This window comes from Gorilla gorilla, chromosome 18 (assembly GCF_029281585.2).
Source record: "Gorilla gorilla gorilla isolate KB3781 chromosome 18, NHGRI_mGorGor1-v2.1_pri, whole genome shotgun sequence".
NCBI lineage: Eukaryota > Metazoa > Chordata > Mammalia > Primates > Hominidae > Gorilla > Gorilla gorilla.
In genome coordinates, this window is record NC_073242.2 from 96,160,324 (window position 1) to 96,173,277 (window position 12,954).

Sequence of the window (12,954 nt, forward strand, 5' to 3'; positions counted from 1 at the left end):
TAATCGGACTCTTGGTTTCACCCAAGTATATTCTCTCTGTCATTAAGAGGCTGTATTCCTGTCCCATAGACCCTAATAATCCCCTTACGCCCCTACCTCTGACCAACTTGCCTCTCAGGGCACCAGTTTTCCAGGGGGAAGTCTCCCTTCTTTCCATCCACATCCTTTAAGCCCAACCACGGAGCCCTGTGAAGTTTGGGACGAAGACCAGGACACCTACATTGCCCATATTGGCCACCAGGTGGCAGTCAAGGATAATATTAAGCCGGGACTGACGAACTTGAGAGAGGCCGACTTTCCTTTCAATGAACATTGATTGGTGCATAATGTTCCCACTACATTCTGAAAGCGTTTATTGAGCACCAGCTGCATGCATGTCTCTGTATGTTTTTCAGTTCTGCAGATGTACAATATACTTTCCCAAAATCGGCTTCCAGAATTACTGTTTAGACTCAATAGTTATAGTTTTAACGGCTTTCTGGTGGAATAACTTACAATTAAATTTATCCCCTGCCCCCACTTTTTTTTTTTTTTTTTTGAGACAAGGTCTCGTTCTGTCACCCAGGCTAGAATGCAGTGGTGCCATCACAGATCACTGCAGCCTCCACTTCCGGGCTTCAGACACTACGGCCCCTAGTTACAGGACCATAGCACACTCCGGTACCCAGGCCGGTTGGTCGCCTCTGGCCTGGCAGGGCTGCCAGTGTCTCGGGACCTCCCGGTGATGCGCCTGCCTCCCCTGGGGCAACAGAGGCCCGGGAGTGTCGGGTCCCCATCACTCGGACCGGCAGGCACTCGTGAAATGTTCGTCAAGTGGATAAATGACCATGGCCGTGGTCTCCGCGGGAGGTGAGGAAACTGAAAGCCACCGAGGCAAAGGGGGGCGCTCCTTAAGAAGTGCAGTGGTCACATGTACGTTTCAAAAGAAAGGCGTGACTGAGTAGGGAGGGGACCGCAGAGACCCTCAGACCCTGGACTGTAAGGGGATGAGGGGCTGTAAGGGGAACCCAGGAAACTGAGTCCTGAAAGCAAGGAGGAGCTTCCAGAATGAAGGGCACCATAAGGTCTCCCTGCCTTTGCTCAAGAAGTTCTTTCACCCCGATCAAGTTCTTTCCCATTTCTCCATCTATGGGAATCCTGAACGTGCACCTCCTCAGAGAAGCCCTCCTGAGTTCTCAAATTCTGGTTTATTGCCCCCTCCTATCGATCCCCCAGCGCGCTCATCGGGCCTGTGGACAACGACAGGTTTGAGGAGAGGATTCCCTGGATCGCAAAGGGGCTACGGAAGCCGCGCAGCCCCTTCCGCGGATGCCAAAGGGGACCGGGCAGAAGGGAAGTGGCCGTGCCCGGGCCTGCCTGCCACTAGATCCCCACCGACCTATGACTGCTCAGTCCTGCTCTCCTGCCAGACCCACCTTTCCCTGCCCAAGCCAGCGCACCCCGCCCACTCCCTGCCCAGTCCAAACTCCGAGGCTGGGCGAGGCACTGATCCACGGCTGGACCGACCCGGGGCAGCCTCTGGGTGAACAGCAGCGTGTCCACCGGCAGAGAACCGAGACCAGCGAGCCGAGCATGCGGCTGCACCGACTTCGCGCGCGGCTGAGCGCGGTGGCTTTTGGGCTCCTGCTGCTTCTTGTCCGGGGCCAGGGTGAGGTTCCCGCGGAGGGGCGACAGGGACCGGGCTCAGATCTGCCGAATGCTGCGGAGGCAAGACCTGATAGTATGGGAGGGAAGGCACCTGGGAGTTAGCAGCTGGTGGAGATGACAGCGTGGAACTCGTGAGCCCCACGCGACGCCTCCCTGCCGCCCAAGGTGGGCTCCTAGAAGCGCAGAAAGGGTCGGGCTGCGGGCCACCACGGCGAGGAGCCAGCGGAGTACAGGGGCCCCAGGAGCGCCGGGACATGCCAGGCCGGGTCGGCAGCCTCGGGTCAGAGTGGGTGAGGGATTAGGAGTGCGGGGATTCAGTCCATTTCCCTCTTATGATTGTGGCTGTAGCCAGTGCTGCCGGCCGGTAATAACAATAATAGCTTCCGGCAGCATCTGGCTCTGAGTGTGTGGCGTCCTTGGCCAGGGGGGCGCCCTGACCCCTCCAAAGGGGCCTCAGATAAGGACGGTGGTCCTTGGGGAACAAAGCCCTCAGGCGCCAAATTTGAAGCGGATCCATAAGGCCACGGTGGCTGGGTGCAATTGACTCATGCCTGTAAACCTGCCACTTTGGAAGGCCGAGGGGGAGAATTCCTTGAGCCCAGGAGTTGGAGGCCATCCTGGGCAACATAATGAGACTCGGTGTGTACAAAATATTTAAAGAAATTAGTGGGCTGTGGTGGCCTGTGACCTGTAGTCCCAGCTACTTGGGAGGCTGAGGTGGGAGGATCACTTTAGTAGGGGAGGTTGAGGCTGCAGTGAGCCTTCATCACACTATTGCACTCCAGCCTGGGTGAAACAGCAAAAATCTGTCTCCAGAAACAAGAGCCAAAGAGCTCGTGGTGTCCCTCATGCCATTTACCTCATCCTGGGCAAGGGCACAACTTGGCTTCCAGGGCAAAGGTGAAGGCTCTGTGTGCCTGCCAGGCTTCTCCAGGCCCTTATCAGAAGCTGGGGGAGTGTTTCGGCCTTTGGTCCTCTCACCTGAAACTCTCCTAAGTGTGTGATCTGACTGTCTCTCCCGACCCTTACCCAATTTAATCTGCCCAGGTGGAGTCCATACTCCCCCCGCCCCATGGTGCACTCCTGTAGGGCTTCCTCCTGTGCCTGCCCTTGACCACATTCTAGAATTCACCAGGAGCCCAGCAGGAAGATCTGCCCAACCTCACAGATGGCTACCTTTGAAAATATTTTGGGCCAGGCACAGTGGCTCACACCTCTTATCCCAGCACTTTGAGAGGCAGAGATGGGAGGATGGCTTGAGGCTAGGAGTTAGAGACCAGCTTGGGCAACAAAACTGGTTTCTACCCAAAAAAAAAAAAAAAAAAAAAAAAAAAAAAAAAGTCAGGCATGGTGGCAGACAGCTGTACTCATAGCCACTCAGGAGGCTGAGGTGGGAGGATCTCAAGCCCAGGAGGTGAAGAGCTGTAATCACACTACTGCCCTCCAACCTGGGCAACAGATAGAGACCTTGTCTGACAAATATATATATATATATATATATATATACACATATATATATATTAATTTTGGGTTGGACCCACATTCAGAAAAAATAATTGACAAGCCATAGGAGGGTACAGGTGATGTGTGCCATACTCTTTTTACCCAACCAGTCCTGGCTTCTCCTCAGGGGCCATCAAAGTCCCCATGGCCCACACTGGAAACTGCTTGTTGACACCGCAGTACACACAGTGCCCAGCAGTTTACAAGAATAGATGTGTGCACTTGTCCTTGACTTTCATTGAAACGGTCATAAACTCACCCACTTTCTGGGGCCAGGCTTTTCCACTTTCTAACACGAGGGGTGGCCTCCACACACCCCTACATAGTAGAGCTTCTTCATATTGATTAATGGAAGGGCTTCTCTCAAGGATGAAGCAAGTAATGAATCTCTTTATTACATGAGTTGATGTAACAGGTCTCTAATCAGGGACATTTCAGCAGGTGATGTCCTTTGCTGTAACAAACATCAGGCATCAGTGGCCAGTGGCCACAGGGAATTACATGGATAGACATCCCCTCCAGCAAGGAATCGTGTGTAGGAGCGTGTTACTCGGGAGAGGAATGGGCCTTTTGACTTGGAGACATTGTTAAAATGTCCTCTCTGGTGTCTGTAAATGTCTACTGACCCTGGCCTCACCCACACCAGGCGGCATCAAACATATTGATCCATGTTGAACTGACAGATGTAGGGTGGCATTAGCTCCCTAAGGCTGTTTTCATTTTTTGACCTTTTTAATCTTGAGACAGGGTCTCACTTTGTCACCCAGGCTGGAGTGCAGTGACGCGATCACGGCTCAATATAGTCTCAACCTCCCAGGCTCATGCAATCTTCCCACCTCAGCTTGCTAAATAGCTGGGACTACAGGCATGCACCACCACACCCCGCTAATTTATTTTCTTGATTTTGTTGCAGAGACAGAGTTCCACTAGGGTCCCCAGGCCAGGCGCAGTGGTTTTTCTGTCCCAGCCACAGCCATACTTCTCTCTTGTAGCTCTTTTCACCAACATCACTCACGGTTTCCAGGATGCATTCTTTGTCATTTCTTGCCACCTTGGGCATGACATCCCTGAGGACAGGAACCTTGCCTGCCCAATTCCCACCATCATCCTACTGTCACATGACCTGGCACACAGTTGAAACGACACTCTAGTCCCATCAAGGGCATGTGAACCTTTGTTTGAAGGTCCTAGGGCTGAATGATGATGCCTGGCCCCAAGGAGCCTCAGCCTCGTGGGATGGAGACAGGCCCAGGAAGGCAGAGCAGGAAGGGAGTGTTACAGGCAGGAAGTTTGTAAAGCCCGTGTTTATAGATCAGGATCCCTTGAGCTAAGCTGAGGATGGCAAGGAGGCAGCAATACCAACAGTCTGGGAGGGCAGCTGATTGGTCAAACCCAACCATATTGTCTATCTCTCTGCCCACAGGCCAGGACTCTGCCAGTCCCATCCGGACCACACACACGGGGCAGGTGCTGGGGAGTCTTGTCCATGTCAAGGACGCCAATGCCGGGGTCCAAACCTTCCTGGGAATTCCCTTTGCCAAGCCACCTCTAGGTCCACTGCGATTTGCACCCCCTGAGCCCCCTGAATCTTGGAGTGGTGTGAGGGATGGAACCACCCATCCGGCTGTGTAAGCTCTCCCAGGGGTCCAGGGAACTCCAGGCCCTGGGGCAGGGGTGGGGGTGCTCTGAGCTCAGCCAGGCTGCAGTTATCATTTCATCTAAACCCCCACAGCCAGTTTTCCTTCTGAGTTTCGTGGATTCCCACGTGCATTTTTCCAATGAGTATGCTGAGGCTCGGGAGGGCTGAATAACTTCTCAGCCTCCTGGATGGGAGCTTGGCATTCAGAAGACATTGGCTCCAGATGCTGAAGGGAGGGGCAGAGACACATATTTCCCCAGATTCTGGTTATGCCGAGCTTTCTCTGCCACCAGTGGCAGGTGTCTCTGGGAAAGGTTCGGGTTGGCTCTGTGAACCTTTTAGGAGCCCCTAACTCTAGTGGCAGATGTTGCAAATAGCTGAAGAGAACAGTAGTGGTAGCTTTCTGGGGACCCGCAGTCTCCACAGTCACTGTGTCCACCGACAGGGCCAGGAGCTATTTGCCAAGAGACGTGTATATTTTTCCAACTGGAGGCCATGTGGGAATTATGACTTTCTGAGAGTTTAGACTTGGGATGAGGGACATCCCACTGCCCTTCTCATGAGAAATTAACATCCATTCACTCATGTAGCACACATATGTGGGCTACTCCCCTGTCCCAGGCCTGAGGGAGTACAGCCATATAGTGGTGAATGTCAACACGTGCAGCCAATGGTTCTCATAGAAACCCCTAAGAGTCAAGGTTTCCGGTGTCAGGAGCAATGATACCCAAGGTCCTCAATAACCTCGAGGCCTCCCTGGAAGTCCAAGCTCCATCCCAGCTTCCCCAGAGCCTGTGGCCTGTAACTTGGTGGGAAGGGATTTTTGAGTGCGATCATGTGTGAGCAGGATATTGTGGGAAGGGGCTGAGGGTGGCTGGCAGCACATCTGAATCCAGGGTCTCGTTTTGGCCATGATCTGGCCGCTGGACTGATTGTTTGCCCTGGTTACCAGGTGTCTGCAGGACCTCACCACAATGGATTCAGAGGTTCGGAACCAAGTCAATGTGACCATCCCTTCCGTCTCCATGTCCGAGGACTGCCTGTACCTCAGCATCTACACGCCGGCCCACAGCCATGAAGGCTCTAACCTGCCGGTGGGTATCAGGCCACAGTTCACTGGGGGATGGAGGACAGTTATTCTGCAAGAAGCTAGAAAGGCAATATTAGCTCAGGCCCTGCTGCAGAGTGGACCATGCTGAGAAGCTTCTCACTATCAGGTCCAAGAGATGCTCCTTACCCAGGCTGGGCAGCTGGCCCCTGGACATGGGGTCACAGAGTTCTGGCTGCTCCCAGAGGTCAAAGGCTGTGGCTCTGGGCTGGACCCAGGGCTCACCCAGCCAACTCATGCCCAGGAGATCCACTCAAGTGCCCAAGGGCTGCACCTTGAGGTGACCAACAACCCCAGCCATGGATAATCTGTTGGGCCTATGAGAATGGGCACACACAAAAACTTTTTTGTTAGAGATGGCATCATGCTCTGTTGCCCAGGCTAGAATGCAGTGGCATGGGCGTAGCTCTCTGTAGCCTCGAATTCCTGGATGATCCTCCCATCTCAGCCTCCCGAGTGGCTGGAACTACTGGCCTATGCCACCATGCCTGGCTAATTTTTAAAACATTTTCTGTTGAAACAGGGTCTCACTATGTGGTTCAGGCTAAGGACATTTTTGATTAATGTTCATGTGGAGCCATCAGGGAGATAACCCTTTTCTTTTCACTTTGGTGAGTTTCCTGGGACTAATAAAACCAGGCTTTGATACAGGGGGTCGATCCCAAAAGATGTGAGTCCTGGTCTTCCTGATAGATCTTGGGTGCCTAGTCTGCGGCCCATGTAATGAATTTGTGCTGGAGCTCTAATGGGGAGGTAGAGAGAGGCAAAGCACTGGTTGGTCTAGGTAGTGGCCGTGGTGGGGTTTGGGCTGGGTAGGAGCATGGTGGTAGCTGCCTTGATTTCCCCAGGTGATGGTGTGGATCCACGGTGGTGGGCTTGTTTTTGGCATGGCTTCCATGTATGATGGTTCCATGCTGGCCGCCTTGGAGGACGTGGTGGTGGTCACCATCCAGTACCGCCTGGGTGTCCTGGGCTTCTTCAGGTGAGACTAGGGCTGGGCTCAGCAACGTGGGCTGAGTGGGGCCAGGACAGCCCTGTGATCCCTGTCCCTGCTACTTCTCAGCACTGGAGACAAGCACGCAACCGGCAACTGGGGCTACCTGGACCAAGTGGCCGCACTACGCTGGGTCCAGCAGAATATCGCCCACTTTGGAGGCAACCCTGACCGTGTCACCATTTTTGGCGAGTCTGCGGGTGGCACGAGTGTGTCTTCGCTTGTTGTGTCCCCCATATCCCAAGGACTCTTCCATGGGGCCATCATGGAGAGTGGCGTGGCCCTCCTGCCCGGCCTCATTGCCAGCTCAGCTGATGTCATCTCCACGGTGAGTGCCCTCAGCTGCAGAGGCCTAGGCCTGCTCCCTCCCCTCATACCCCGCAGAGCCTCTGTCTGTTAAACAGGGATGACAAGGGCCATCGGGGAGCATGCTCCAGGAGCTGCTGCCTACCGTGGAATTGCTAGGGAGCTCCAGGGTCAGAATACACATCCTTCTGCCATTGCAGAGGCCAAGTTTGTTCTGTGACCTCTGTGCAAAGTTGTCACCCTAGGGATCCCCATCATGAGGAGAACCATTTAGGCAGATGGGATGGCCCCTCTGTCTGGGACTTCTGAGTTGGAACAGTATCAGAACTGCAGGAACTCATACGCAGTACCTTCTGAGATTTGGGGTGTCCCTGTCCTTGGCTAGGGCCTTGGGCAAACTCCTCTCCTCTACCTGGAAGGGTGAGCCAGCCCCTGCCTGGTCCCTTTACAGGTGGTGGCCAACCTGTCTGCCTGTGACCACGTTGACTCTGAGGCCCTGGTGGGCTGCCTGCGGGGCAAGAGTAAAGAGGAGATTCTTGCAATTAACAAGGTTGGTCTAAATGGATGTGGGTGTAGAGGAAGGGGTGCAATAGGCATGGGGCTGGCAGGCCTGCACGGCCCTCATATTCCCTGGGCACATTACCTCATCTGCATGCCTGGGTGTCATAGCCCTGGGTGGGGACTGAAGTTTGGTGCATGCCTGAGCCAGGCATTGACCTCCTGGGGTGGATATGAGCATCCGGGGATGAACCGGGAAGGAGTGGAAGGTGATCAGATGGCATCAGAAGATGTCTGGGACCTGATCTTGTTACCTGACCTTGCATTTCCCCTCAGCCTTTCAACATGATGATCCCCGGAGTGGTGGATGGGATCTTCCTGCCCAGGCACCCCCAGGAGCTGCTGGCCTCTGCCGACTTTCAACCTGTTCCCAGCATCATCGGTGTCAACAACGATGAATTCGGCTGGATCATCCCCATTGTGAGGCCCAACCCAAGTCCTCAAGTGCCTGGGGAGCCCATCTGGTAGTGGGTGGTGTTCAGGGCTTCAGAGCTCCAGGCTTATTCCATCCCCAGCTACTGACTCTCTCCCGGCCTCCTAGGTCTCAAGTATCTATGACACCCAGAAGGAAATGGACAGAGAGGCCTCCCAGGCTGTTCTGCAGGAAATGTTAAGGCTAATGGTAAGGTTCCTGGGGTCCCTCGTCAATGGAGACGGGCTCCTCTCCTGTCCTGAGACAGAGGAAATTCAACCCCCAGATACCCTGCCTATGTAGTGACCCCCATGAGCAAAGGCCCAGGTGTGTGTGTGCTTGGGGGTGGGATCACCTCAGAGCCTCGCCTTTGCTCTCCCTTCCTGTTCCATCTCATGGTCCATCTCCCCAAGCCTGAGGCCACCTCCTCCCTGCCCCTGGCAACCAGACTAACCTGCCTCTTCCTGATCCACCTGGGGTAGATGTTGCCTCCTACATTTGGTGACCTGCTGATGGAGGAGTACATTGAGGACAATGGGGATCCCCAGACCCTCGAAGCCCAGTTCCAGGAGATGATGGCGGACTCCATGTTCGTGATCCCTGCCCTCCAAGTAGCACATTTTCAGTGTGAGTATATTTGGACCTAAGGCCTGGCTGGCAGGGTAGAGCTCAGGGCTGTAGGTTCCAGGTGAGACCTGTTGCTTTCCAGGTCCCCACTTATTTTTATTGGGCCCCTGAGACACTTGACGTCCGTCATTGCAGTAAATCCTCACGGGTAGCCCAAGAGACAGACATTTCCCCATTTCACAGATGAGGAAATTGAAGTTAGGGACCTTCAGTGACTTGCCCAGGATGACACAGCTAAGAAGTCCGAGGCCATGATTTATCCCGAGTCTCTTCCTCTGCTCCTTCCCCAGCCTGGGGCTCCACACCCCACTGTCCAGATTCCAGCCAGCTTTGGACCTAGGTGTCTTATCACCATGGGTGAGGCAAGAAGTCTTCAGGGGAGGGGCCACCGTGTCATGGGCTGTCCACCCCACAGGTTCCCGGGCCCCTGTGTACTTCTACGAGTTCCAGCATCAGCCCAGCTGGGTCAAGAACATTAGGCCGCCACATGTGAAGGCAGACCACGGTGATGAACTTCCTTTTGTTTTTGGAACTTTCTTCTGGGGCAACTACGGTGAGTCTTCTTCCTTTCCCGGGAGGTGGGCTGGGACCCTGGCTGGGTCCCTGAAGGGTGATTGATTGTCCCCACTGCCCAGATAAGGAAACTGAGGCTCAGAGAGAGGATGAGATCAGGTGTCCAAGGTTTTGCAGCTCCAAAGGCTGTGCCAGAATTAGAACTAACTACTCTTCAGACTGTGGCCTGTGCTCCCTCCGCCTCTCCCCACCCTTGGGTGTCTTGCCTGGTGCAGAACAGGTGTTTCACGGACATGTTTGTTTCTTCAGTGACTCCCAGAGACAGAAGGAAAAAGGGGCCTTCAGGGCCAGGAAGGAGCCCAGGATGGAGTCAGCCAGAGCTTGGACTAAGGGGAAAGTTTGGAAAAGGGGAGGACTGGCTCCTGAGGGCAGTGGGAGAAAAAGCAGAGAAGCGGGACTGGGAACAGAGGGCAAATGGGCCAAGGACAAGCTCCACCTGGGATGCTGAGGTGGGACATCCTGACCAAGACACATGTCCCCTTTCTTTTTGCAGTTAAATTCACTGAGGAGGAGGAGTGGCTAAGCAGGAAGATGATGAAGTACTGGGCCAACTTTGCTCGAAACGGGTGAGACAGCACACCCGTGCCTCAACCTCCCTGGGTTAGGGGACTTGTGCCCATCCAGCAATCTCCTAGTCGGGGTGACCTCATGAGCACACCCGCATCCTTCGTCACATGATAGCCCCTTCCCGAGCTCCGGGACCCACTCGGACAGGGTGGGGGTGTGTGGGGCAGTGGACACGCTCCATCTCTCTGGTCTATCTGGAGGGTGGGCGCCAGTGCTGTGCCACCGTCAGGGCCTCCCTCTCAGAGAGAGGGACACAACAGAGCCGGCCGCCCCACCTCCACTGGTGCTGACACTAGCTGGAGGGAGTTTGTTTTCTGTTTCTGGAAGCCTCCCCGCTCATTCCCCAAGCCCACCTGGCCTGCTTGGCTGCCTTGCTTGACCAGACTCAGGGTGCTCAGGTCTGGGCTCCGGGGGCTCAGAGTGACCCTCATACCGCCCTGCGGGACGGCATGTCTACAGGAACCCCAATGGCGAGGGTCTGCCACACTGGCCGCTGTTCGACCAGGAGGAGCAATACCTGCAGCTGAACCTACAGCCTGCGGTGGGCCGGGCTCTGAAGGCCCACAGGCTCCAGTTCTGGAAGAAGGCGCTGCCCCAAAAGATCCAGGAGCTTGAGGAGCCTGAAGAGAGACACACAGAGCTGTAGCTCCCTGTGCCAGGGAGGAGGAGGTGGGCTCGCTGACAGGCGAGGGTCAGCCTGCTGTGCCCACACACACCCACTGAGGAGAAAGAAGTTGATTCCTTCATTCACTTAGCCATTCATTCATTCTTGCATCCATCCATTCAGAAAGCATTTATTAAGAACTTACTCAGGCATGATGGCTCATACCTGTAATCCCAGCTATTGGGAAGGCCAAGATGGGAGGATGGCTTGAGGCCAGAGGTTTGAGACCAACCAGCCAGGGCAACACAGTGAGACCCCTTCTCAAAAAAAAAAAAAAAAAAAAAAAAAAAAAGAGAGAGAGAGAAAGAGAGTGTGTGATTGTGATTAGAAGCTACATAGGAAAGTTTTGAGCTTCAAGTCAGTGAGGAGTAAAAAAGATTTTTAAAAAGCAAAGAAAACAAAATATAAGGGGAAAAAACACGAGAAAAATAAAAAGAGAATAATAGATCAGGCACTGTGGCTCATGACCGCAATCCCAGCACTTTTGGGAGGTCAAGGTGGTCAGAACACCTGAGGACAGGAGTTTGAGACCAGTCTGGCCAACATGGTGAAACCCCATCTCTATGAAAAGTACAAAAATCAGACGGGCTCAGTGGTGGTGCCCACCTGTGATCCCAGCTACTCAGGAGGCGGAGGCAGGAGAATCGCTTGAACCTGGGAGGCAGAGGTTGCGGTGAGCTGAGATTGTGCCACTGCACTCCAGGCTGGGCAACGAGAGCGAGACTCCATTTCCAAAAAAAAAAGAGAGAGAGAATAGGAGAAGCTACTGCATGATGTTAGTTACCAAGCCTGCCATGGGTCCTCTCTTGCTAGACACACTCGATAGATCCCCCCACTGAGCTGTGGATGGGCAGACCCCAGTGGAATCCCACCCTCCCCAACACCCCACTGAGCCCCGGGCCCCCTCCTCCCTTCCTCACCCCCACCTTCTCCCTGCCTTCTCTCTTCTCTCCTCTGAGCCCCCAGGCCTTTTCCACTTTGAGGGAGGTGCTTCAAAGAATGTTGCCCGCACCTAAGTGTCAGAAGCCTATGTCCGTTCATCCCTGAGAGGTCTGAAAAACTAAAAATAAATTCTAAAAAAAGCCTCTGTCTGCCTCTCCCCAAGCCCCAAGTGCTCTTACACCTGTGAGTGGCCAGGCCGGGTGTGGTGGCTCACACCTGTAATCCCAGCATTTTGGGAGGCCAAGGTAGGGGGATCACCAGGTCAGGAGATCGAGACCATCCTGGCTAACATGGTGAAACCACATCTCTACTAAAAGCACAAAAAATTAGCCTGGTGCAGTGGCACATGCCTGTAGTCCCAGCTACTAGGGAGACTGAGGCAGGAGAATCCCTTGAACCCGGGAGGCAGAGGTTGCAATGAGATGAGATTGCGCCACTGCACTCCTGCCTGGGCCGCAGGACAAGACTCAGTCTCAAACAAACAAACAGACAAAGAAACAACAACAACAACAACAACAAAGAAACAAAAAAAATCTGTGAGTGGCCAATAGGAAACCTGGTTACCGGAATTCCTAGTGTCTTAGTCCATTCAGTTGCTATAGCAAAAATACTACCGATTAGACCGGGTGCAGTGGCCCACACCCATCATCCCAACACTTTGGGAGGCCGAGGTGGGTGGATCACTTGACCCCAGGAGTTTGAGACCAGCCTGGCCAACATGGTGAAACGCTGTCTCTACTAAAAATACAAAAATTAGCCAGGCTCTGTGGTGCACACCTAGAGTATCAGCTACTTGGGAGGCTGAGACACCAGTATCACATGAACCCAGGAGGCAGAAGTTGCAGTGAGCCGAGATTGCACCACTGCACTCCAGTCTGGGCGACAGAGAGAGACCCTGCCTCAAAAATAAGTAAATAAATAAATAAACAAATAAATAAATATTACTGGTTAGGCCGGGTGTAGTGGCTCATGGCTGTAATCCCAGCACTATTGGAGGCCGAGGTAGGCCTCCTGAGCTTGAGCCCAGGAGTTCCAGACCAGCCTAGGCAGCATGGAGAAATGTCATCTCTACAAAAAAATACAAAAATTATTTGGATGTGGTGGCACACATGTATAGTGTCACTTACTCAGGAGGCTGAGGCGGGCGAATCACTGAGCCTGGGAGGTCAAGGCCACAGTGAGTCGTGATTGCACCACTACACTCCAGCCTGGGCAACACAGCAAGACCCTGCCTCAAAAAAATAGTGTTTCCAATACTGATATAAAACTTAAACAAAATACTACAAGTTAATATGATAAACTGGGTGCCTTATAATGACAGAAATGTATTGCTTACAGTTCTCGAGGCTTGGACATCGAGGATCAAGGTGCCAGCAGATTTGGTGTCTGGCAAGGACTTATTCTCTGGTTAATA

The 12,954-nt window shown here is 53.6% G+C and overlaps 1 protein-coding gene across 2 annotated transcripts; it reads left to right on the forward strand.

Annotated features, from left to right (window-relative positions):
* Positions 1 to 854: 854 nt before the first annotated feature.
* On the forward strand, positions 855 to 10,896 carry LOC101128088 (cocaine esterase-like). 2 transcript variants are annotated; one of them, XM_055366120.2, is made up of 12 exons: positions 855 to 1,648; positions 4,574 to 4,778; positions 5,742 to 5,883; positions 6,746 to 6,879; positions 6,961 to 7,219; positions 7,649 to 7,747; positions 8,032 to 8,175; positions 8,297 to 8,377; positions 8,650 to 8,794; positions 9,210 to 9,347; positions 9,861 to 9,933; positions 10,394 to 10,896. In XM_055366120.2, exons 1-12 carry the CDS (start codon positions 1,309 to 1,311, stop codon positions 10,578 to 10,580), a joined length of 1,947 nt encoding a protein of 648 aa, XP_055222095.1. In that variant the 5' UTR covers positions 855 to 1,308; the 3' UTR covers positions 10,581 to 10,896. The 2 variants fall into 2 exon arrangements, with proteins under 2 accessions (XP_055222095.1, XP_063556343.1); XM_063700273.1 differs by lacking the exon at positions 855 to 1,648 and adding an exon at positions 1,864 to 1,913.
* The last annotated feature ends 2,058 nt before the right edge of the window (positions 10,897 to 12,954 follow it).

Bases quoted from the DNA above. Each gene is read 5' to 3' on its own strand.
- LOC101128088 (XM_055366120.2), top strand. From the start codon at position 1,309: ATGCCAAAGGGGACCGGGCAGAAGGGAAGTGGCCGTGCCCGGGCCTGC. The intron at 5,884-6,745 runs GTGGGTATCAGG...TGATTTCCCCAG, and splicing joins ATGAAGGCTCTAACCTGCCG to GTGATGGTGTGGATCCACGG. The intron at 8,795-9,209 runs GTGAGTATATTT...TCCACCCCACAG, and splicing joins CCAAGTAGCACATTTTCAGT to GTTCCCGGGCCCCTGTGTAC.